Below are 23,046 nucleotides of genomic sequence, written 5' to 3' on the forward strand. Positions count from 1 at the left end.
GTTAGCATGCTGCTGTTAGCATCTAGCTCAAAGCACCGCTGTGGATAAGTACAGCATCACAGAGCCGTTAGCATGGCTGTAGACTATTAGTCTTATTATAAGGCTACATAAAGAAACACTTGCATTGTTAATAAAGGTTTGTGAGTTTCTTACTTTATAATATATGTAAATGTAAATGTAAAAAAATATTAGGAAGTCATTACTAAAGTTCTTCTGTGTGTTTCTGTTATTTCAATGTTAGCATGTGACCTCTGTTTGAATCTAATGTTAGCCTTTGTGAATTATGAGCCAGTGAAGTGTACGATCAATCCAAAACACACCCAGACAAAAGTCAGTTGTGGGGTTTCCCTCTTACATGTAATGGCTCAGTTTGTGGTGTTGTAATTGTCTCCTGAACCTCACATCTGCACCACCTGCAGTTAAACACCGTTTTTTTAAGACTTCCTGAGAGTTGTTTCACTTCCTTATTGAAAATCTAAATTTTAGGAGGGTCTCTCCTTCACTGGGGCCTCATTGTCTTTAGAAGTCATCTCTCATCACTCTTGCTGATGTTTATGTGTAACACTGCAATTATGTCATACATCTTTATAAACCAGTATTGTGCCTCTACATCTAAAGGTGAAACATGTTGCAGCTATAAGGGAAAGTCCTCAAATGCATCACACAGGGATAGGATTGAGGGAGTGAGAGACTTTGGGCTGAGTGGAAAATATGATGATGAAAATGCATCAGACGGGTTGTTGTGCTGTTGCAGCTCCTCCTTTCACATGTGTCATAAACTCCAAGGTGTCACCTTGCAGACTTTCCTCATCGTGTCAGAATACAAATCAGTCCTCTCATCTTCCAGGTGGGATTCAGGACTATATGGGATCAAACCTGCGTCTACATCTTAGTCATTGTGGTAGCTAACCATAGGGACAGATTTAAGAAGTTGCAATTCTGGATGTAAGAATAAACAGTACAACAAACTAATACAGCAGGATGTTGTTTAATAGGGAAGCTATGAAAATGCTGAAGGAAAACTAAAGGCTTCTTTTATACTTTCTTAATTTCCAGACATTACAACAGGGATTAATACTCTGTAATGCATCATGTTCGCTGTAGAGGCTAATACCCAGTGGTGGAAGAAGTATACAAAACCTTTACTTCAAGTAAAATTACTAATACCACATTGTGAAAATACTCTATTACAAGTAAAAGTGCTGCATTCAAAACCTTACTTTTAAGTTACTAAGTATTATAAATCAAATGTACTTCAAGTATCCAAATAAAAGTCATTCTGCAGTAAATTGTTTCCTGTCATTGTTTTACTATTATATGTGATGTTTTTTTTTATTATTATTATTATTATTATTATTATTATTATTATTATTATTATTATTATTATTATTATTATTATTATTATTATTATTGCATTCATGTGTGTGATGTTACTGCTGTAGTTAGGAAAACAGTTAATCCTTTAGTTTATCGGAAATCACCCAATGAGGAAACACATGGTTTTTACTAGACAGGAAAAAAGGTGTATTCTGCAAAGTAAATAGTAACTGAAGCTGGTGCAGTTGAGGACAAAGTAGCCTACAGTATGTACCTCTGTAAGTGTAAAGTTGCATAAAATGTACCTATTTGGTTACATTCCACCTTTGCTAATACTTGACGATCTGCACAGCCTCTGAGCTTCAGCTTCCCTGAACTAGTTTGTGACTGAAGTTTTTCGCTTCACACCAGAGACGGCAGTCAGCCACCACGGAGTCTCCGCCGTCAGCTCGCCACACTTTGGATACTCTGCTCTATTAAATATGTCAGGAAGACTTACAGCTGACAGATAGAGCTGCAGAAGGCATTACAGGTTCATATGATACTGATATGTGATGTCTTGGTGAGTATGACCTCCTGTTTGTATTACCGTCCGGCATTATTGACGGTACGCAGCTGTCATATGCGTCGCTATATGGCTCTGCCTGAAATGTATACATCATTTCAATTTACTATAAATGGGACAACATTAGCGACAAAGGTCAGGGGATTCATAAAGTGCCGAATTGTTTTCCAGATTAAAACTTGTGATCATTAACTTAATCGTCATTATTATCAATCATTATACATTTACAATCGCTGTATCCCAAAACATGATTGAACCCATGCATCTGTGTGTTTTTCCTTGTTTAAAGGTGAGCTAGCGACAATGTAAAAGACATATAAAGAAGGCAGTTAATGATGGCAACAATGTCCCAAACATGGACCATCTTCACTGCTGTTATTGTGATGGCCGTGCAGTGTTGCAGAGGTAAACTCAGACTACTGTGGACACTATATTGCACTGCATTACACTACATTACACTATATTACACTGCATGCATGTGTGTGTGTGTGTGTGTGTGTGTGTGTGTGTGTGTGTGTGTGTGTGTGTGTGTGTGTTTTGTCAATGATAAAATTTGCATCTGCATAAGGATGATGGAGGATAATGTATTTTGTGTAAAGCAGGTTTGCAGAATTACATTTCCTCCTCTGCTCGAAATTCAACAAATCCATGATACTTTTCTTTCTTACATTCACACGATATGTTATGACCATGCAGTTTATATAAGTCATCATTCCTGCTTTTAGGTGAGAAATGCTGTCACATCTGGTCCAGCGCTGGACCTGTGGTGCAGCAAGGATCTAATTTTACAGTGAACTGCAACTTTACTTGCAAGTGCAAGGGATCCATGCGGAGCGGCCATCCGCCCAGACCACAGACACACACAGAAATAAATCCTGCTCTTATATATCTTAATGTGACAAACATAACCAAGAAGAGAACATTCAGCTGTGAGTGTAACTGTCCTACTTCTCTGAACCCCTGTGGACTGGACATCTCAACTGGATGTGAGTATGAAACCAAGGAAAGCATTCCTTTCTGACACAAGTTGAGTTTATTTGCACATATGTACACAAAAAGACAGTAAAAAAAGTTTAGAAAAAGTTAGAACATTGTGCAGGAGAGGTTAGAAGCCAAACATGTCTTATTGGGACACCTCCCCTGTTAGATATCAATTGTCATACCTAAAAAATATAAATAATAATGCAAAACAAAGATTGCATCAAAGTTTCAAGACTAAGCGGTGATACAAATGAAGCGACTGTCCAATCCTACAATAATACAATCACTCACCAAATGTATTTTACACTTACGCAGTATTCTCAGGTGAATATACACAGAATTCCTGCAGGATGTTTGACAGTACATGGCGTGTGGAGTTTCAAGATGAGACTTTCATATCTTAAGGCATGACTGTAACTGTTCAAGCTACAAGAGTTGTTAAAAAAAAAGAGGCACAACTGGTTCTGCTTTCTCTTCTAAATTATGCACTGTTCGCATGTTGCAGGCTGGGAGCAGTGAAGTGTCAAAGATAGAAATGTGATAAGTTCTGACCACAAACCCGTTGCTAAATGAGGACTAAAGACAAGCTTGTTATTGTGACACATGCATCATTCCAGTTTTAGGCATCTTTCAGTAATAATATTACTTTCTTATTTAAAAGTCCTAAATGTTTTTTTTAAAACCTTGTTTAGCCTGATTGTTAAGTTTATGTTCTCTGCTCAATACTTTACATTTCATTATTCATCTTGTTTGTCCTTCAGATCTACCAGAGCCTCCTAAAAACATTTCTTGCACCTACAAGGTCAAAGATAATGAAAGGGAAGTTGTGCTCTGCACTTGGGACAGAGGACGAGATACTTTTCTAACGAATAAAGTAGTGCTGTGGTGAGTTTAAAAACAAAACCTCATTTAGAAGTCAACAAAACAATTCTATCATATTGCTTGTATCTATTGGCAAATGCAATGTGGCTTTGTGTGTTTCAGGTTGAGAACTGTATCTAGAAACCACACAGATGGACTAGTGCTGAACAGTAAGGAAACTGCTTTAGAGTCAGCAAGTATCCCTGTGTCCAGCTCTGTGCAGCTCATCTCTGTGTGGGTCCTAGCACGAAATGAACTGGGCTCTGCAGTGTCCATCACCATGAACTACACACTCAGGGACATTGGTAAGACTGCAGCACGTTTTCAGTCACCCAGTCAAGTGTTTGAAGAAGTTCTTGGCAACTTGTGCAGAGAAGAGAGCCAGTATATATTCATCATGTGTTATGACAAGTTTCCAGTTGTTTGTAAGAGATGAAGTCATAATGAAGTCTTGAACGCTTCTTTGCAGTGAAACGTGTCCTTCGTGTACGCACTAATAATTACGTTTATGATGGTTGATAAACTCCCTCCATCCTTCTTTTCACTAAGCGACGACCACCTCAGTGGAATCCTATCTTTTCATTGCTGCTGCTTTTAAAGTAAAGAAAGCATCAAAACGTCATCACGTGTGCCCTTTTTTGTGTTTTATTATGTTTTCGGGGTTGTCCATACGTCCGTATCAATTTGCTTGAACCCAGGAACGCCCGGAGGGAACGAACGTCCTCTTGGACTCGAGGATGAACTCATTAGAATTTATAGTCAAAGGTCAAAGGTCACTGTGACCTCACAAAACATGTTTTTGACCACAACTCAATAATTCATATGCTTATTATGACAATTTTACACAAATATCTAATAGTCTTTAATAAAGTCTAATAAATATCTTATGTATGTAAGTTCAAATCTGTAACCGGTTAGAACTGGAAGTGGCGATGAGGTCTTAAAATCTATGAAATGATCTTACAAAACGTGATTATAAAAGGTAATCAATTTAACGTCAGTATTTCTGCATATACAGTATATCTCAAAAGTGAGTACACCCTTTAGATTTTTGCAAATATTCTGTTATATCCTTTCAGGGGATAACATTATCCTACTGAAACTTTGATATAACTTAAAGTAGTCAGTGTGCTGCTTGAATAACAGTATAGATTTATTGTCCTTTGAAAATTACTCAGTACACAGCTGTTAATGTCTAAACAGCTGGCAACAAAAGTGAGTACACCCCATAGTGAACATGTCCTAATTGTGCCCAATGATGTTGTTTTCCCGCCCTGGTGTCATGTGACTCGTTAGTGTTACAAGGATTCAGGTGTAAATGATAAGCAGGGCTGTTAAATTTGGTGTTTTGGGCACAATTCTCTCTGAATGCTGGACAACATGGCACCTCATGGCAAGGAACTCTCTGAGCGGCTGAAAAAAAGGATTATTGCGCTTCACAAAGATGGCCTTGGCTATAAGAAGATTGTCAACACCATGAAAATGAGTTGCAGCACAGTGGCTAAGATCATACAGCGGTTTTCCAGGACAGGTTCCACTCGGAACAGGCCTCGCCAGGGTCGACCAAAGAAGTTGAGTCCACGTGCTCAGCGTCATATCCAGAGGTTGGTTTCCAAAAATAGACGTGCGAGTGCTTCCAGCATTGCTGCAGAGGTTGCAGAAGTGGGATGTCAGCCTGTCAGTGCCCAGACCATACGCCGCACACTGCATCAAATCGGTTTGTATGGCCGTCGCCCCAGACAGAAGCCCCTTCTGAAACCGATGCATAAGAAAGCCCGCAAACAGTTTGCTGAAGACAATGAATCCAAGAACATGAGTTACTGGAACCATGTCCTGTGGTCTGATGAGACCAAAATAAACCTGTTTGGGTCAGATGGTGTCCGGCGTGTGTGGCGGCACCCTGGTGAGGAGTACCAAGACAAATGTGTTTTGCCTACAGTCAAGCATGGTGGTGGCAGCATCATGGTCTGGGGCTGCATGAGTGCTGCCGGCACTGGGGAGCTGCATTTCATTGAGGGACACATGAATTCCAATATATACTGTGACATCCTGCAGCAGAGCATGATCCCCTCTCTTCGGAAACTGGGCCGTAGGGCAGTTTTCCAACATGATAATGACCCTAAACACACCTCCAAGATGACAACGGCCTTGCTGAAGAAGCTGAAGGTTAAGGTGATGGACTGGCCAAGTATGTCTCCAGACCTAAACCCAATTGAGCACATGTGGGGCATCCTCAAGAGGAAGGTGGAGGAGTGCAAGGTGTCCAACATCCGTGCGCTCCGTGATGTCGTCGTGGAGGAGTGGAAGAAGATTCCAGAAGCAACCTGTGCAGCTCTGGTGAATTCCATGCCCAGGAGGGTTAAAGCAGTGCTAGATAACAATGGTGGTCACACAAAATATTGACACTTTGGGCACAATTTAGACATGTTCACTATGGGGTGTACTCACTTTTGTTGCCAGCTGTTTAGACATTAACAGCTGTGTACTGAGTAATTTTCAAAGGACAATAAATCTATACTGTTATTCAAGCAGCACACTGACTACTTTAAGTTATATCAAAGTTTCAGTAGGATAATGTTATCCCCTGAAAGGATATAACAGAATATTTGCAAAAATCTAAAGGGTGTACTCACTTTTGAGATATACTGTACCCTGTGTTAACATGTGCTGTATCTGAATACTGACATCTAGTTATAGAGCCTTTGTATTTACATTTGGTATTATAACGTTTTCTTGTTTTTATTTTTATTTATCCGACCATTCTGTGTTGATCTGAGCAGCCATGCCATCGACTCCTGTTCTCGGTCAACCGGATTGCTCTTCCCGAGAGTGCATCATCAAAGTGCAGCACTCTGTGAGGACTCAACACCTGGAGATCCAATACAGAGCAGAAGCACAGACGTGGGCATCTTCTCCAGACTCGGTTAGAAGTCTTAACTGTTCAGATTAGTGCAGATTTAGAACATTTAGGGACTTTCAATAAGATGTTGCAACAGATACTGCAGAAGGTCACCTAAACCTTTTGAAGACAGACAGTCACTGCATGAGGACACCTCATAAGTCTTCTGCTGATTCAATGCTAAAGGCAGATATGAGTGTCAGGTCTATGTGCACAAAGGTGAACTCACACTGTTGCACAAGTTTAAAAAACAAGTTGAAATTTGACAACTTGTCCTCTATCAGGTGTTCCTTCAGTGTGATGCTAAATGGCACTTTATTGGAACATTGATGAGTGAATTTAAATCAATTCAAATAAGATGAAAAACACATATATTATCTCCTACAGGTTGTGCAGATGAGTTCGGTAAAGGTGCCGTCTTTGGAGCCCTACACGTTGCACCATTTCAGAGCCAGAACGAAATTCAGCACCGGCCTGTGGAGTAAGTGGAGCACAAACATATCCAGCTGGACTCAAGAGGAAGGTAAGCAAAACTTTAACTTATCATTATGAAGTAAAAGTTGACATGTTGAATGCACAATGCATTTAGATTGGTTCCCTATAAGCCTAGCTTTCACTATGCAATTATATCTGTGATGGGGTACGATCTCCCGGGAAAAACGAAGGCTGGATTTACGGCACAAAGGAAGTGAGTCAACCATTTCACAGCCAAAACAGGAAGAGGATAGCGCTTTTTGTTTATCCATCAGTAGCTATCGGTATACTATCCCCAGTTATCAAAGAGTATCAATATAAGTTATTTGCATCCCCAGTAGAGTAAATGTTGCACTGTGGAAGAAGCAAGTGTGAAAAACTAAATGTCTTGTGCGGTTGCTATTTGCGTGGCTTTAAGGAAAACAGAAAACGTTCTGGTTGTCTTTGCGACACCAGTAACAACAATAATACCACTTTAACCTGCAGCTCCTGAACATTATCACTTGAATCTATGAACTAGATCAGATAATGCAGTAATGTCAGTTATCAGATCACCACTGACTGTCTGCAGGATACCTGTAAGCCACTGAAACTTTATTGGGTTGTGTGTTGAGAGCGAAACCATTCATTAGTGATAAGATACATTATGCACAGTGGCTTACACTGAGACTATAATAACATGTTATTAGTAAGCTGTAGTTGAGTTTGTTTTAATCATTGAGCAAGAGTGAAGAAAAGTGAAGTGGCAAAGGGAAATATCGCTGCATATTTTTAATACTGATGGTGTGAAGATATAAAAGTCTGATATATGAGATATGAATGTGCAGCAGCAGAGATCACAGTAGAAATAGCTGAAGAGACGTTTTTGGTAAACAGTGCTTACATGTTCTTTGTTTAAGAATCTATTGAACACATTAATTAAACTTGTATGTGTATCCTGCTCAAGTACATCGTGTCTAAGCCACACATGTGATTTCTGATCTTCCAGGCAGCCGCTGGTTTCATCCAGGACCGTATGAAAATCATCTTGAAACATAATTGAGAAAACTAATCTACCACGATAAACAATTAGTTTTCTCGTAAAAGTAATAACATCCTTTTCCACAGACCCCACTGCTGTATGTGTACAAATTATAACAATAGTTGCAAAATGTATTAATTGTTTACTTTAAATACCTTTTTTTTGCTGGCCTTACTAAAATCAGTGCTATAGTTGTGTAGTTTCTTGCAGTGCAATGTTAGCTAACAATAAAGTGTCAGTTTTCCAACAGCACTTGAACTCACCAACAGGCAGTGGTGAAATGTAATCAGTTATACATGGCTAATTACCTTATTAAAAATGTAATGAGTAATGTAACTGTTATAATTACTTCTTCAAAATAATGTAACTTATTACATATTATTACTTTTTGATTACTTTTCTAATAAAAGTTTTAAACTTGGCAATAAAGCTGACAAATTCTAAAAATATATACTTAAACCTCCCAGCAGTACTCAACACTGTTTACGATCAAACCTTTATTAAAAGTTCTTCAATATAACATGAATAGAACATATATAACGATCAGACAGAATTAATCTATATTCTATGGATGGAAAGGAATATATTCGGATGTAATTTTTGTAATTATTGTTTAACTCAATTGTATATAGTACTTATTTTAAAATATTTCATATATATATATAATTTAATTTAGCTGATTTTGCTGAGCTGACATGCTGTCTCTCTCACACACATTTCATTGTACTGTTGACGCTGTGTTAACTTGCATATGACAAATAAAACGTGAAACTTGAAATCATCACCAACATTTTAATTTCTCAGTAACTGTAACTGATAACAATTACATTTATTTTGTCATTTAATTACCCCAATAGGGTATTTTAAAGTCTATCAGTTAGGAATAACGCCTAAGAGATCTAAATTAAAGACATATATCATCACTCATTCATTGAAAACAAAACATCTGACAGATTCTGTTTTTGTTTTAGCTCCTGCCAAAGAGTTGGATGTGTGGTACGCAGAACCGGCCTCTGACTTTAAATCCCTGAGAGTTTATTGGAAGGTAAGTTTTAAATCTTGTTTAATTAAGAACTGTTGAAGGATTGTGACGGATAAAACACACCGCTGTACATGTTTCATGTGTTCCCTTTCCTGCTCTGCGTCTTTGTGGGTGTGCGGTGTTGTCGCCGTAGTAACGCTTTCTGGTCTTCCTGTTTTACTATTACTTTCTGCACAAACTAAAGGTCAACCCTTGACCACTGATGTGGTGACACCCTAACAACATCACACACACGCACACACACACTCATTTAATGTCACAGTGAGAGATAAGTGAAACCTGATGGCAGTTTCAGTTTACAAGAAAAGAGGAGCTGAACAGAAATGGTGTTTCTTACACACAGTGTGTTGATTTTGAGCAGCCTGTAAAGACAAGACAATTATTATATTTATTTTTCCTTCAACAAGAGCACATATATGGTGTCAAACTCAATAATTCACTTTTAAACATTTGTCTGACTGCAGGAGCTGAACATTTCCACGGCTAAAGGGAAAATCATAGTGTACCAAGTGAGAGTTTACAGCCCAAACTCTGGACCGGTCTCCATCACTAACGTTAGTGCCGATACCAGGAACTGTTCGGTCCCGTTCTGTGCCAACTGTGAAGTGACAGTGTGGGCTTGCAACTCTAAAGGGTCGTCCCCTCCTGCCAAAATCACAATCCATCACACAAAAGGTAATTTAGTGTTTGTGTAATTATGTCTGCAGCTTTATGAGGCCACTCTTTGTAGGAGAGCAGACATGTTACGAGATGCATCAGTAATACTGAAACTAATGTCTGCATGTTTCTCTCTTGTAGTGAAGGTTAAGCAGTTTCAGTCTCCTGAAGATATGCACGTAACTGTAGACAGGGTCACCATCTCCTGGAGAAAGCATGACACTGCACCGAGGCACGCAGTGTATGTGGTGGAGTGGTACCCAGAGGGCCACAAGCTGGAGGAGCTCAGATGGGTCAAACTGGGCAGGAATGACAACCATACTGTTGTTACAGGTGGGACATGTAGTGTTACAGTAAAGACTTGTTACCGAACGCCGTGTTTTACATTCGATTCTTCTATTGAGGTTTCCGAATGAAGCTTTGAGTGTCTGTCGTCATACTTTATCATATCTCTTTATTCAAATCCTCAATATGAATAAAGAGATTCATCAGATTAAATGATATAGTGAGTCAGAAACAATCCCACGCAGCCACCACTGGAATCTAATGCAATACATAGTATAATACTAATAATATTAGTGTGGCCTAATCTTTATCTGCAACTGTGAGGAATACAGGGTTCAAACTGAAGTGAATATACATGTAAATACATCGGAAAATAAACTGTGCCCATGTCAAATGTTGATTTAGAATATGAATGTCAACATTATAAAAGAAGCTTTGAACTATTCGGCACAGTCCTAGTAAATACTCTGTGTTTCCTCTACTGTTTTTTCTGTTGTAGGTATTAAGCCATTTGAGTGCTACGAGGGAGCAGTATATGTTTTGTCTAATGAGAGCTTATTGAGAAGGACCACATTTACAGGTGTCACCTCTTTGGAGTCAGGTAAGATCTAAGAAGACCATAAAAGTGTTGATTTGATAATGTATCGTTCAATAGCAGAAACACAACTTCAGTTAGTAACAGGAGTAGTAAATTGTTTCAAATATTTGTCATCCGTTTTCTTTTTAACTTTCTGCTTCTTGTTTGCAGCCCCAGTCGCTGGTCCATCAGTCCAACATAAGGTTGAGGGAAACCAAGTGAAAGTGACCTGGACAGAGATTCCCAGGGGTCAGCGTAGGGGTTGTCTCACTAATTATATCATCTATTTAGAGAACGACAGCGGACACAAGAAGCCTTGTAAGAACCATTTATCTGTACTGAAACATCTTGTGCATTGAGGCGATGGCTTGTTTTGTTTTTTAGCATGTAATCTGTTTTTAAAACATTATTTTTTATTCTTTTAACAATGGAAACAACTCTCCACATGAGAGGCCAAACAAAGTGTAAGAATTATACATTTGTGCTAAACAATCTTAGTCATATATTTCGAATGAATGAATAATGACAGTGAATAAAATAAAAGTAAAATAAGAATAGAAAAAGGAGATGGATGCCTACAACTCTCCATCTGTAGAGGTTCTGTCTGAAGTGTGACTACAGATTAAGTGGGAAACTCGTAGTGAATATGGTGCTACCTCTCATTTGTAGCATGCACTCTTTGGATGCAGACGGTCACATGTGTAACTTCCCTCTGCTGTGTGTCTACAGACATTGTACCAGCATCACAAAGGATGCATATCATCAAAGGCCTGTCTTCAGTTTTCTACAACCTGTGGATAACTGCTTCAACTGCTCAAGGAGAAGGCCCTGAGGGGCAAAAGGTCAAGTTCCTCATACAGAGTAAGCAGCTTCACAAGTTTTTTTCAAAGGAATAGTTAGATTGAGGTGAAATGATTCTCACTATTTCTTTGGAGCAAGTGGTTCGGTACTACACATTGCACCTTTAACGGACTGTACCAGATGAGCCAAATGTATATGCTGCAATCTTACATCTCCATCTGTCCCGGTTGCAGATGAGACGCCACTATCCCCCCTAATAATGTGTGCAGTCGCCGCCACGATCTTAATGTTTCTGGTGTGTCTGTGCCACAGCTTGGAAGTGAAGCAGAGGTATGTGAGCGAGTCTATATGGGTTTATAAGTGAAACGAGCTCACACCTTTCATTTTTTTTCTGTTCTGCAGAAAACACACAAGAATTGTAAAAAAATAAATTGTGTTTTTCCACATTCCCCCTCAGGTTCTGGGTGTATTTCCAGTGCCTCATGCTCGATGTTGTACCAGATCCTGCAAACAGCAAGTGGGCAAGAGAGTATACCCAGGAGAAGGTAATTATGTAAAAGTGGATAAAATACAAACTACTTTGCAACCCACTGTTCATAGTTTAAGCCTGTATTTCCACTTCAAAACAGGGCAAGATAAGCCTGCAGCTGAGTAACTCCAGTGTAACTGCGGAGGAAGATGAGCCCATCCTGGTGGATGTAGAGGAGCTTCCCAAGCAGAGCATTGACATCTGTGCAAACGTCTCCTCGCAGCTCCCTCGTCAAACCAGCCTGAGCCCTGAGACGGAGCCGGCCGCACTGCTCTACCCTCTGACCACTTACATCAAGAGCTTCTCCCACGACTCAGACAACTCCGACCAGCCGCAGACCTCTCTGGACACCAACACAACCGGCGACTACCTCTCATCACACGGGCCGGGAGATATGGACGAGGAGGATCAGGAGTTTGTCGACATGCTGGGTTTCTTCCCCAGTCACAACTTCTTCATGGAGCACCCGGAGTTTGGAGGGAAGTTGACTCTGAATGCGGTCAAAATTGATTGCAGTGACTTATTTCAGAACAGTGAGTGTTGACCTGAAACCAGAACTCTTTGGTTTGATGAACTTTGAGTGAAAACCATTTTTAGAGGAAGAGGATGGCTAAACGAAAGTGCCCAGACACAATAACTGGACTTGGTGACTGGTTTCCTCTTTTTTTGCATCATACATCTTGCTAAGATGTGCATGAACTACCTCCTTGCTCAGTGAAATCAGAACTGTAACGAGAAGCTCTCTCGCTGAAATCTTCCAGAGCTGTTATGCAGTAATCATTTTTGACTGAAAAAGTACTTTTGTTTTAATTCCATGCATTACCATTGATTTCTCTTCATAGCAGCATTGCACACACTAATACCAAGGGGTGTCACGTCGATTCACTGATCAATGGTCCAATATCATCAATGCAAAGTGAAAACACCCATACCTGTCATCTTGAAGATATACAACGGCGTTAGCTTCCTTTTAGTGCGATAGTTCAGGCGCCTGGTGTTGTGACTCTGGCAAGAAAACACTGATAATCTACTATAAATTATGTTTCAAAACACACACACACACACACACACACACACACACACACACACACACACACAGCGAGACAGACAGAGAGCGACATAGCAGAGCTTATCATTCAAATGTCTGGAAAAGCCCAGTAATGAAATTACCCAAATACTATTTTAGTTGCTTTTTGCTGATTGTGTTAAATGGGCATATGATGGGCTTCTACTACTATAACTATAATTAGCACTGCAAGACATCAGATATTGTCATTTATTTCCATCTATTTTAGCTAGCTAGCTCTAAAACAGGAAAAAGGTAAATCAACTCTCAGAATTGTTAGTGGTGCAATGCTGCTAACGTTTTCACCTTTTGAGTCTGTGTGTTTGTCATCATGGCTAAATGGGGTCCTGGAGACACCTACAGTAGCTGGAACTACAACAGAAGCAGTTTTGAGTACTTTGAAATATAAGTAAGTGCTTTATGAAGAAATAATTACCAGCTGCAGCAGCGTGTTGTTTTCACCTTGTGAGTCTGTCTGCATTCTTCCTAATGGCCAGCAGAGGGCACTGGTTCTAAAAGAAGTCAAACTGTATAAAAGTTATTTTTAATTGTCCCTTGTTAAATAGTTTGAACACTTAGTTACCGACAATACCACTAGTCCAGCAAGACAGACCTTACAACCACTCGGGTCTCCTCAATTGGCGTCACCGCCTATAAAGAGAACCCTCGCCACCTCTCAGACATGGCATGGATGTGCTTAGTGCCCAGCAGCAAGGAGCCCCTTGGAGCCCAGCAGTGGGTCAGGATGGAGGGCTGAAAGGCAGCGAGGAGGACACCAAGTTGGGAGGTTGACCAAAAACTTTCATGTGAGATAAGAGATTTGGAAGGTAGCCCAATTTTGTCTGCAAAACTCTAAATTAAAGTTCCTCTTCACATTCAAATGTTGACTGGGAGCTAAGATGTACCCGTCAAAAATGTTTAAGATTTGCAATTGGTTTTTTTTAAACTGACGGCATTTCAATATTTTAAAAATACCGTACAAATTCATTACATATTATCCAGCGATACGGCTCGACATCAGAAGACTACATACACTTATAGTCTACAAGCCGGAACTACCACTTAAGTGGTTTCAATAGCTTTGCCAGGCGTTTGTCTGTGAAATGTGGGTGTAAGCAAAAGCAAACAACGCAAGTATTGTACACTCTTAAATTAAAAAGCCTGTGTGCAGGCAGGGTCAAATAAGTGACAATGCAAAAGATTTACCGACCATCTTTATTTACCGACAGAGGTCTCTAATAGCAGGGCTAGAATTCACACATTTGTAGAGCACTTCAGTTCCACACAATGAACGACTGTATTTCTTTCAGAGCAATTATGCAGTGGTGCCATTTCGGAAGCCACAGGGCAAGTCAACAGTGGAGGAAAATATCAGCACAGAACAGAATGCAAAAACAAACTGAAACTGAGCCGAGTTTACATCTGTGGAAGGATGCTCAAGTGAAGTGTGTTAACAGTCGGACAGGGTCTGAAGGCTTCCAGAAGACTACAGCCACATCTCAACTGTGTAAAGACACTTCCTCTCCGTATCACTCTTTAAAGTAAAACAAAAGGCATTAATTGACTTGCACATGGCTGTAACCAAAGATGAAATAGGCAGGGAGGAAGAGGATGAGATAGGATAGTGAAGCACCCCAAAAACATTAGAAATCAGAACACATGGAATAACTTTGGGTGTTAAATTGAGCCACTTGACAAATATCTTAGGATCAATGCAAATTTAGGAGTAATCAGCAATGTGTTCTGCAAAAATGACCAAATGTTCCACTATTAGAACATTTCAGTACAAAAGAACCTAAATACAGATGTAGGTGCCATTTTATCAATGCAATCAAATGTAGGCAGCAATGCTTGATCAAAGATCAAGATGCATCCTATTTGCACCATGTGAAATACAGTCTCAAAAGAATTTATGAAAATAGTTAAGATTTACAGGCCAAAGATCATAGAAGAATAGACCTCCTGTATAAAATATAAAACAATACTCCAGTGCTAAAGAAAGAAAAACAAAATCCATATATCTTTATCAGTGAAGCTTTAACTTCATCAGAAATACCTGGTGTGGCTGCGCTTGTGAGCTTGGGTTGGAGCTCAACAGTGCTTATTTCAAAGCGAGCAAGCAATGGCTCACACCAAGCTAAAGACACCCTTCTTATGCTTACATTTCAAAATGCATATTTTCAAGCAGCAATTACAAAAATTCAATCAATGGACAATGCATAACCTCTGAAAAAAATACTGTATGAAAACATCCCTGCTACTTTGTTTCCAAGTACAAAACCTCTACCAATAAGTTGCTCCAGAGTAGCAAGAAGTCCTTTTCTTTTTGTTTTTTTTTGTTAATTTCTGTTTTTTTTTCCATCTTCGTTTTGTTTTTATTGGGTAAAACTCAGTCCTCACTTTGAATGCCATAGTTAATGACAGTCTTCATCATTTCACTTTGCTGAAGGATCCAGGAACATGCAAGCCTCGTAGTGGAGGTGCTCAGGAGGCTCCTGTAGGCCTGAGGGGCAGCAGCCGGGACTTAAGCCAAGGCTGGGAAGGCCTCTGGGTCGTCCACGTTGGGCACAGACGCAGATGACTGAGGAAAAGCAAACATTAAGTAGAAAAGTTAGAAAATTCAAACATTTAAAAGATGTGAAGGGGATGAAAATAATTCTAAGGAAGGGGTGACTGACAGTCAGGAAAATCATTCAAGATGACTCAAGAATTCAAGTTTCATCTGTAACATTCCAACAACAAACACTTATTTAATTTGGCAATGTGATCATTGAGTCCAGAAAACAACTCATTTTCAATGCAGATACATGGATGCTGACGACATGACGCAACAGCTAAATTTCTCATAGGATTATCTACCTTGTCAGTCCTTGTTGCACGAATTTGCCTAGTGGCTTCGGCGCTGGGAGGGCCAGGAGGCCCACTCCCGCCGCCGCCGCCGCCACCACGTCCACGACCGCCCCGGCCACCACGTGGTCCACCGCGTCCACGACTTGGACGGCCCAGATCTCCGAAATTGATCTCTAGCTGGGCCGTAATGTCATTGGCTGGCTTCCGGAAGTGGTGCTCATCATCAAGCTGAATTATAAAAAAAGAAAACAAAATCAGATAAAAAGCCTATTTAGATTTTCTTGTAATTTTTTTAATGTGGTCTATTTTGTTCACATGATTTGAGTTCAGACACTGAACAACAACAACAGTAGAGATTTTACCTTGGGTTCCTCAATCTCAGGGTCAATAACTTCTTCTTTCTTGTCCTGTGATGGAGAAATGCATAACAATACAAACATTAACAATATACCAAGAAAAATCATGTTTGTACAATCTAATCATAAATCAAAAAACAATGTTACATATAACTCCATCTTCCAACCAGACGGACTCAATGTGGGTCTTGGCTCACTTGTAAATACCATTGGTTTGAGTCCAGCCAGAGTATGAGCAGCAAGCATTAGCCTATTTTACAGTTTCAATCTCAATTGTTCTTAATCTTAAATAAAAATACAGAATGAAGGTGAGACAAGGTGTTTACTGCACATACAAGCAAAACTATGCTCGTCAGTGACTAATTTACTGTTGCTTTACATTGCATTTTTGTTTATTGCGCAAGACATTTTCTGCACGACATCTCGAGTATAACGTGACAAACAAATAGGTGAAATTACATTACACTGATGACAGGCAGCTACAACTTTCACCTAGTCCTGTGGTTGAGTGGAGCATTTGATGTGCAGCTATTAAAGCTCTTTTGTACTTTTTTTTGCAGCTAATTCAGGAAGTGATCGTCAGTGAGCCTCGCCACACAGCAGTCCTTCACAGGAAACTGATGCAACACTTGTGTACCTGATCTGTGTAGACAGCCTCACAGTAAGGGTTGGAAAAAATCTATCATAATTTTATATCTTAATAACGATATAGCATGTTTTTTTGCATTTAAATAAAGTCTAAGTAAAAATAAATAAATGGTAAGGCTGATTTTTCTATATTAAAATGAGAATTAAATACTTTAATTCCTATGAAATACTTGACTAATGTTATTAAGAGCTTTAGTGCAAAATGAACATAAGTGAAATTAGAGAAAAATTAATTATATACATTGCAATAGTAACAGTTTATATAAATATATACTATAGATATTTTTATATCGTTTTGACTGTATATGTAGTCATATCGCCCAGACCTACTTAGTTTCTTCACTGATAAATCAAAAGCGATTTGGGTTTTCCCCAATAGTGGTGGGGTGTAGCATTTGTACATTTATCTCATTACTTTGGAAAAAAATGTATTGTCTCATTTGCGATGGACCCCATATGGATGTATTCAGAATGAGCAACGGTGGTTTTGACTCACTTCTGCCTTGGACTTGTGCAGCACAAAGCCTTTGTTCCAATCAGCTCCCTCATTGGCCTTACGGATGTTGAACTCCACCTTGGCCCGCTCCTTGTCCTGCACAGCCTTCCATTCGTCCAGAGTCATCTCCTTGGGACCTTCTTCCTTCACTTCCTCAACCTCATTCTCCCTTCAACACACACACAGACGCACACAGTATCACAGCGTTAATGTTTAATATAAATCTGGATTGGTTGCTGGTGTTCTTGCTTTTAACACTAGTGACTATGTAAGTTATGAATCCTTTATCAATTACAGCAAAACCGAAATCTTGTCACAATTTATTGTTTAGAACATATTAAGACAAAAACCAAGAACTTACTTGTTCTCAGAGTCAGCAGGTGGATGTTCTTCTCCTTCAGGGTTCTCTTCAGTAACGTTTGATTGGTCAAGCTCGCTATGAAAAAGAAAAGAAAAAAGAATATCATTAAGTTTGGTATTGAGAACCGGGGTATTAATAAGGAATACTTCCATTGTGCTTATTCATGGCTTTAGTTTGTACCTTGTTGCTGTGCTACATTATATTAACATTTATTTACAATGTTCAATTGTTCTTGATAGGTGTCAACTTTATTCTATTAATTTTTTATATATTATTTTATTCATACAAGTCTGATGTTTCTCTTTTTTTTAACTTTATTGGATAGTGATAGCTTTATGAAAGTTGCAGAACGGAAGAAGTGATTTAACCTTAATATAGCTTTATTAATATAAAACGGTATCTCATATGGCATATTTTCATCATACCATTCAGCATCCCATAACACCTTACAGTTACAACAAAAATAGATTATAACCTCCATGAAGGTACAATTTTTGGAGGGCATTAGGGGTGACAGAACCTTAGTTGAGCACTTGTTGACTGGTAGCTGGAGAAGTGCCAGTTTAATTTCAACAAATGGTACTTAAATACCTGACTACCAAGTGTATTTTGACTTATTGTCTTATCAAAATAATTTGAAACAAGGATACGATTTGGAATCTTAACTGAATAAACATGTGAATATCCTACCATACCCACCTACCTATCCTGTGTATCGAATGAGAGGACTATAAATCACCATCAAGTGTTTTCTAAAAATACATCATACAAGGAAAAACCTACATGCAGAAGTGTTATTTCTGTGAGTTTTCAGTAAGAAAGTGTTATGGTGTTCTGCAACACCACAACCTCTCATGTTTCAGATTATGTTGCTAGTGTATGACCTTACTTTAGTTCATCCTTGACGGTGCCCCAGTTGTGAGAGCCACTTCCACCACGCTTCTCCTCACCTTTCAGACTACTGCTTATAAATAAAAATGTATTATTATTATTATTATTATTACTGAGAGAACATTAGCTTTAGCCAGGGTCAATGACACATGCACTGCATAAACATACAGAAATGTAGAGATTGATAGATATGAGCTAAAGAAAGTACTTACGATCGGTCACTGCCACTGTGTCTATCAAATTCACGTTTTCCTCGAGAGTCAAAGCCATCAGTGCGACCCATGCCACGGCCTCTGCCTCCACGGGGGGCACCTCTGCCACCGCCACCGACACCACCACGTCCTCTCATAGGTCTATCACCAACGGGTCTAAAGAGAAGAACGAGTAACATGGTCAAATTCGTCAGAAGTTTGATCTAAGGAAGGTCATCTACAGGTTTTTCCCCCCTTAAAGTGACAAAGTGGACAGAAAGATTACCAAAGAACAGCAGAAAACAATGCATTCAACAGGTGACATTAATTAACTTAACAGTTAATTAAGATAATTTACAAGTCTACAGAAAAAAAAAGTGATCATGACCTTTAACTTAACCTGATGTTGACTGAAGTTTGAATTTGGTAAAAATCTACATTGACATTTTCCAATTTAGTTTTTTGTTGCCGTTGTGATAGAATTGTGCACAAGTAAACTGGTGAGCCACGTGTACGTATAGATATTTGGGCAAAACTCATACATACTAAGCCTTATCATTGTAAGCAACGCCTTTAACTGTAACCCCACCCCAAAGAGAGTACTGCTTTTGGCTCTTCTGTAGATAGAAAAACAAAATGTCTAACAGTAGTGGATTCACTCTCCTCTTCATATATTTCGGTTAAAATGTCTGTGATTAGAATACAAACTCACTTTTCCACTGAGAATTCGCCTCCCTCAGGCTTCTCGCCAGCGTCAGAAGCAGGCCTTTCGAATCGACGTGGGGGCCGCCTGTCCACAGGCCTTCTGTCTGTGGGGGGGCGCCCCTCTCCCTGGTTTCCCTGGGGTCTGAAGCCATCGCCCTCCGGCCTGTGGCCCATTCTCTTCATGCCGGGACCTAGGATTGACCACAACAGGAGGATTAGAGGACCAATAGCACTGATAGATGAGGACCCACTGCGGAGCCCCAGACAAGAGAAAGAAGAGGAGGCAATTGTTCTGTTTAAATGGAGCAAATAATTCCAATTAATGTGCAGATTTAAACTAAAAGCAACTGATAGGATCCATTTATTAAATACTGTGTGAACTTCTACTATCTACAATGTAATCCGATTATTGATATACATGTTAACAAGTGAGTGCATAACAAATCTCACAGAGGAGAGTACTCTTACTTTAGAAGATCAGAAATATGATCATTCATTAGCTCCTAGTCTGAATTAAAAGTGTGATGATTAAAATCACCCTGCAACTGTGGATTTAATGAATGTCTACATAGTATTTCACCCTCCATGGCACATGGTATAGTGCCACTGTCCCAGAGTAACACAACAAGTCCCACCCATTGCCTAAATCAACAGCTACCAAAATAGACACCCTCCACTACACAGCAGCAGCTGGGTGAACCATAGTCTGAGCACCTGTCTCATCTTCTCTAAGTACACGGATATGAGGCCACTTGGCAGATCTACATGGTAATAATGGCCAACTTACTGTCTTTACGTAGATACCTGAATGTTTAAATTCTGCAAACTAATACTACAGTCTACATGCCATTAAATATGACAATATACAAAGATAATATTTGGTATAGAAAAAATAGGAAATAAATGATCTGGGGCAGGTCGAGCATGTGTACCGAGCATGTATTGTGCGCAAATGGGAAGTGGCAGTTTGGAGGCTGTGCTTTATTTCACACGCCCCACACTACAACCACGAGGTTCATCACCATGAAAGCGGTGCTGCTGCTAATGTCTGACAAGTCCACCTGCAAATGCATAACGTTTAAGTTAACGTATTACAAATCACATTACTTTGACAAGTTGTATTTCCACGTGGAATATTTCCCTTATCCACGCAGGTTTTATTTAACACATTAAAAAAAAAAATTACGATCGAAATTACCTACCTTTGGTCAATTCTGGGTAAAATAAGCAACAAGTGGGTTTACTGAAAAGCACCACTTAATAGGAGTAACATGTAAACCATTTCAAGGCCACTTTCTATAGTTAGCCAGGCTTTCTGGTTCAGCCTGTCCAACAAGGCCCATGGGGGTGGGGGACAAGCCAAAACAAGTTGGCTTGCAAACCGTTTATCACCAAATCGGTTGAGCTCCACACGTCCCATTAATTTACACGTTTGTATGCATGTCATCATTGTAGCAACTGACAGACAACAGCGGCATAAAAAGCAGCCATGCGGACCTCATGTCACGGGGGCTTATCAACCGCTGCTAGCTAGTAGGCAACTTAGCCGTTAGCCTCAAATGTTAATCATAGCTTAGCTAAGAAAAACCTAAAACGCAAAAAATATATCTTACCATCTTTCTTAAGTGGAACAGGTGCTTGGCTCTCCTCCTTCTTATCACCCAGTGGGACTTTTCTGTCTTTTTGGGACTCCTTTTTCGGCTGCTTGGAAGCCAGGGTTGAATTCTTGGCGGCACCAGGAGTAGTAGCCTCCTTCTTCTTCCCTTCGGCTTGCTTCAGCAGCTCAAAGGGATCCGACTCATCGTCAAATAACTGGTCGAACCGATTGGCTATGGCACAGCCAAAACCTTCTTGCATTTGTCCGGGCATGATGGCGCCCCTTCAGCAGGATTTTCCTCCGATTCTACGAGGCTTGGTGCGAACACTTCGCTAGATGAAGCCACAAGATGGCTGGGAAAAGGACCTTCTTCTCTTCCGGCGCGATAGACATCCGGGACCTCGGGGTTGGTGTGGGTGGGGCTTGTAGTTTTTTTTAACATGAGATGCAATTGATTTAGTAGTGCAATAATCCAATGATAAACTACAATACCCACAATGCCAGTTTATCCAGTGTTGCCAGCCTCTTTAGAGACAAGCATGGGTGCCCTCACACACACTCTTGTTTTGATTCCTGAAAAAAAACTCCCCATACCGTAAAACTGTGGGCTACAACAGTTTGTCAGTTTTAAACTTAAGATGTCTCAACGGCTCCGTCACCCCTGTTTTATACGCAAATAATACCTTCATAAACCTTTAAGGGAGATAGCAGGTGTATATGTTTGTGCCTGATCTGTTTCAGTTAAATAGGAAGATGTGTTTAGAAGAAAGGTCAACGTACTACAACACCTACTGACAAAATCTTCCTGAACGCTAAGTGACAAACTCTGGACTGTCCTGTTATTTAAATGTTCCTCAGAACAAGTATTTACAATACTCTCGAGTCCTGGGCCCTCTCTGAACTTTGCATGTGCTGGTAGGTAAACAATATTTCCCACTTGTATTTAGACATTTAGCACCACTTCTTATGGTCTTCCTGATCCATAGCGAATATGGGTCTGCTGCATACAACAGTAAAACATTAATCGACATCTACAAACATCTAATACTTTAGTAAGCAATAGATTGGTTAGAAGATAATCTAGCATTTCCTCAGCCACAATAATCCTATAGGGAAAGATGAGTTAACAGAATCAGAAATCCTTTATTTGTCCCACGACGGGGAAATTTACATTGTTACAGCAAAGAGCAAGAGAGTAAAGTGGCGAGTAACAATTAAATAGAATAAAATACAGTAACAGTAATATAAGTACAGTCATTGGGAAAAATGTGTAGGAGTGAATATTGCACATGACAGTGGTAATTGCAAAAGTTATAAAAAGTGAATATTGCACAAGGCATTGATAATTTCACACAGTGTTGGAATAGACTTTTCTTGGTGTGGTGGTCTACCAGGGGCTCTGTCCCTTCTTGAACAGAGCAGCAAAATTATTTGACCAGTCCAGTTTATTGTTCAGGTGAACGCCCAGGTACTTGTAAAATTGTACAATCTCAATGTCCGTACACAGGGCGTTCACTGGTGTTAGGGGGGGAATGATGGCGCCTCCTGAAGTCCACCACCAGCTCCCTGGTCTTCCCTGCGTTGAGCAGGAGGTGGTTCCTCTGGCACCAGAGGGCAAAGTCCTGTGTCAGCTCTCTGTACTCCTTGTCATCCCCATCAGAGATGAGGCCGACAATAGCAAAGTCGTCTGAGAACTTCTGCAGGTGACACTTTGCTGTATTGTGGGTGAAGTCTGCAGTGTAGAGGGTGAAGAGAAACTGTGCCAGAACCGTTCCTTGGGGGGCCCCCGTGCTGCAGACAATCGTGTCGGAGTGTCATAACAAAAGATAGCACATTACAAGTTGCAGTTTGTTTGTAGATACACGTTATGTTGTCA

At 39.9% G+C, this 23,046-nt stretch overlaps 2 protein-coding genes across 5 annotated transcripts; one reads left to right on the top strand and one right to left on the bottom strand.

The window, feature by feature from the left end:
- The first annotated feature begins 1,735 nt into the window (after window positions 1-1,735).
- On the top strand, window positions 1,736-14,699 carry il12rb2 (interleukin 12 receptor, beta 2a). Its single transcript, XM_029429879.1, has 16 exons — window positions 1,736-1,879; window positions 2,172-2,287; window positions 2,608-2,868; window positions 3,625-3,748; window positions 3,848-4,029; window positions 6,505-6,647; window positions 7,011-7,146; window positions 9,090-9,163; window positions 9,625-9,835; window positions 9,959-10,150; window positions 10,602-10,703; window positions 10,851-10,997; window positions 11,409-11,540; window positions 11,714-11,810; window positions 11,938-12,025; window positions 12,110-14,699. Exons 2-16 carry the CDS (start codon window positions 2,215-2,217, stop codon window positions 12,551-12,553), a joined length of 2,406 nt encoding a protein of 801 aa, XP_029285739.1. The 5' UTR covers window positions 1,736-1,879; window positions 2,172-2,214; the 3' UTR covers window positions 12,554-14,699.
- Window positions 14,272-21,552, bottom strand: serbp1a (SERPINE1 mRNA binding protein 1a). Of its 4 annotated transcripts, none has more exons than XM_029429880.1 (9): window positions 21,187-21,552; window positions 19,581-19,764; window positions 18,890-19,045; window positions 18,676-18,750; window positions 17,787-17,861; window positions 17,426-17,597; window positions 16,288-16,332; window positions 15,935-16,153; window positions 14,272-15,656 (listed from the first exon to the last, which is right to left on the bottom strand). In XM_029429880.1, the coding sequence occupies exons 1-9, from the start codon at window positions 21,440-21,442 to the stop codon at window positions 15,600-15,602; spliced, it is 1,239 nt and encodes a 412-aa protein (XP_029285740.1). In that variant the 5' UTR covers window positions 21,443-21,552; the 3' UTR covers window positions 14,272-15,599. The 4 variants fall into 4 exon arrangements, with proteins under 4 accessions (XP_029285740.1, XP_029285743.1, XP_029285742.1 ...); XM_029429883.1 differs by having other exon boundaries at window positions 17,426-17,594; window positions 18,676-18,747; window positions 21,187-21,551; XM_029429882.1 differs by having other exon boundaries at window positions 18,676-18,747; window positions 21,187-21,551.
- Between the last annotated feature and the right edge of the window lie 1,494 nt (window positions 21,553-23,046).

This window comes from Cottoperca gobio, chromosome 4, assembly GCF_900634415.1.
Source record: "Cottoperca gobio chromosome 4, fCotGob3.1, whole genome shotgun sequence".
Lineage (NCBI taxonomy): Eukaryota > Metazoa > Chordata > Actinopteri > Perciformes > Bovichtidae > Cottoperca > Cottoperca gobio.

Coding starts and splice junctions, on each gene's coding strand:
- il12rb2 (XM_029429879.1), top strand. CDS start 2,215: ATGATGGCAACAATGTCCCAAACATGGACCATCTTCACTGCTGTTATT. Junction 9,164..9,624: donor CCCTGAGAGTTTATTGGAAG/GTAAGTTTTAAA, acceptor GTCTGACTGCAG/GAGCTGAACATTTCCACGGC. Junction 11,541..11,713: donor GGTCAAGTTCCTCATACAGA/GTAAGCAGCTTC, acceptor TCCCGGTTGCAG/ATGAGACGCCACTATCCCCC.
- serbp1a (XM_029429880.1), bottom strand. CDS start 21,442: ATGCCCGGACAAATGCAAGAAGGTTTTGGCTGTGCCATAGCCAATCGG. Junction 19,765..21,186: donor TGTTCCACTTAAGAAAGATG/GTAAGATATATT, acceptor GGTCAATCCTAG/GTCCCGGCATGAAGAGAATG. Junction 19,046..19,580: donor GGCGAATTCTCAGTGGAAAA/GTGAGTTTGTAT, acceptor TCTTCTCTTTAG/ACCCGTTGGTGATAGACCTA.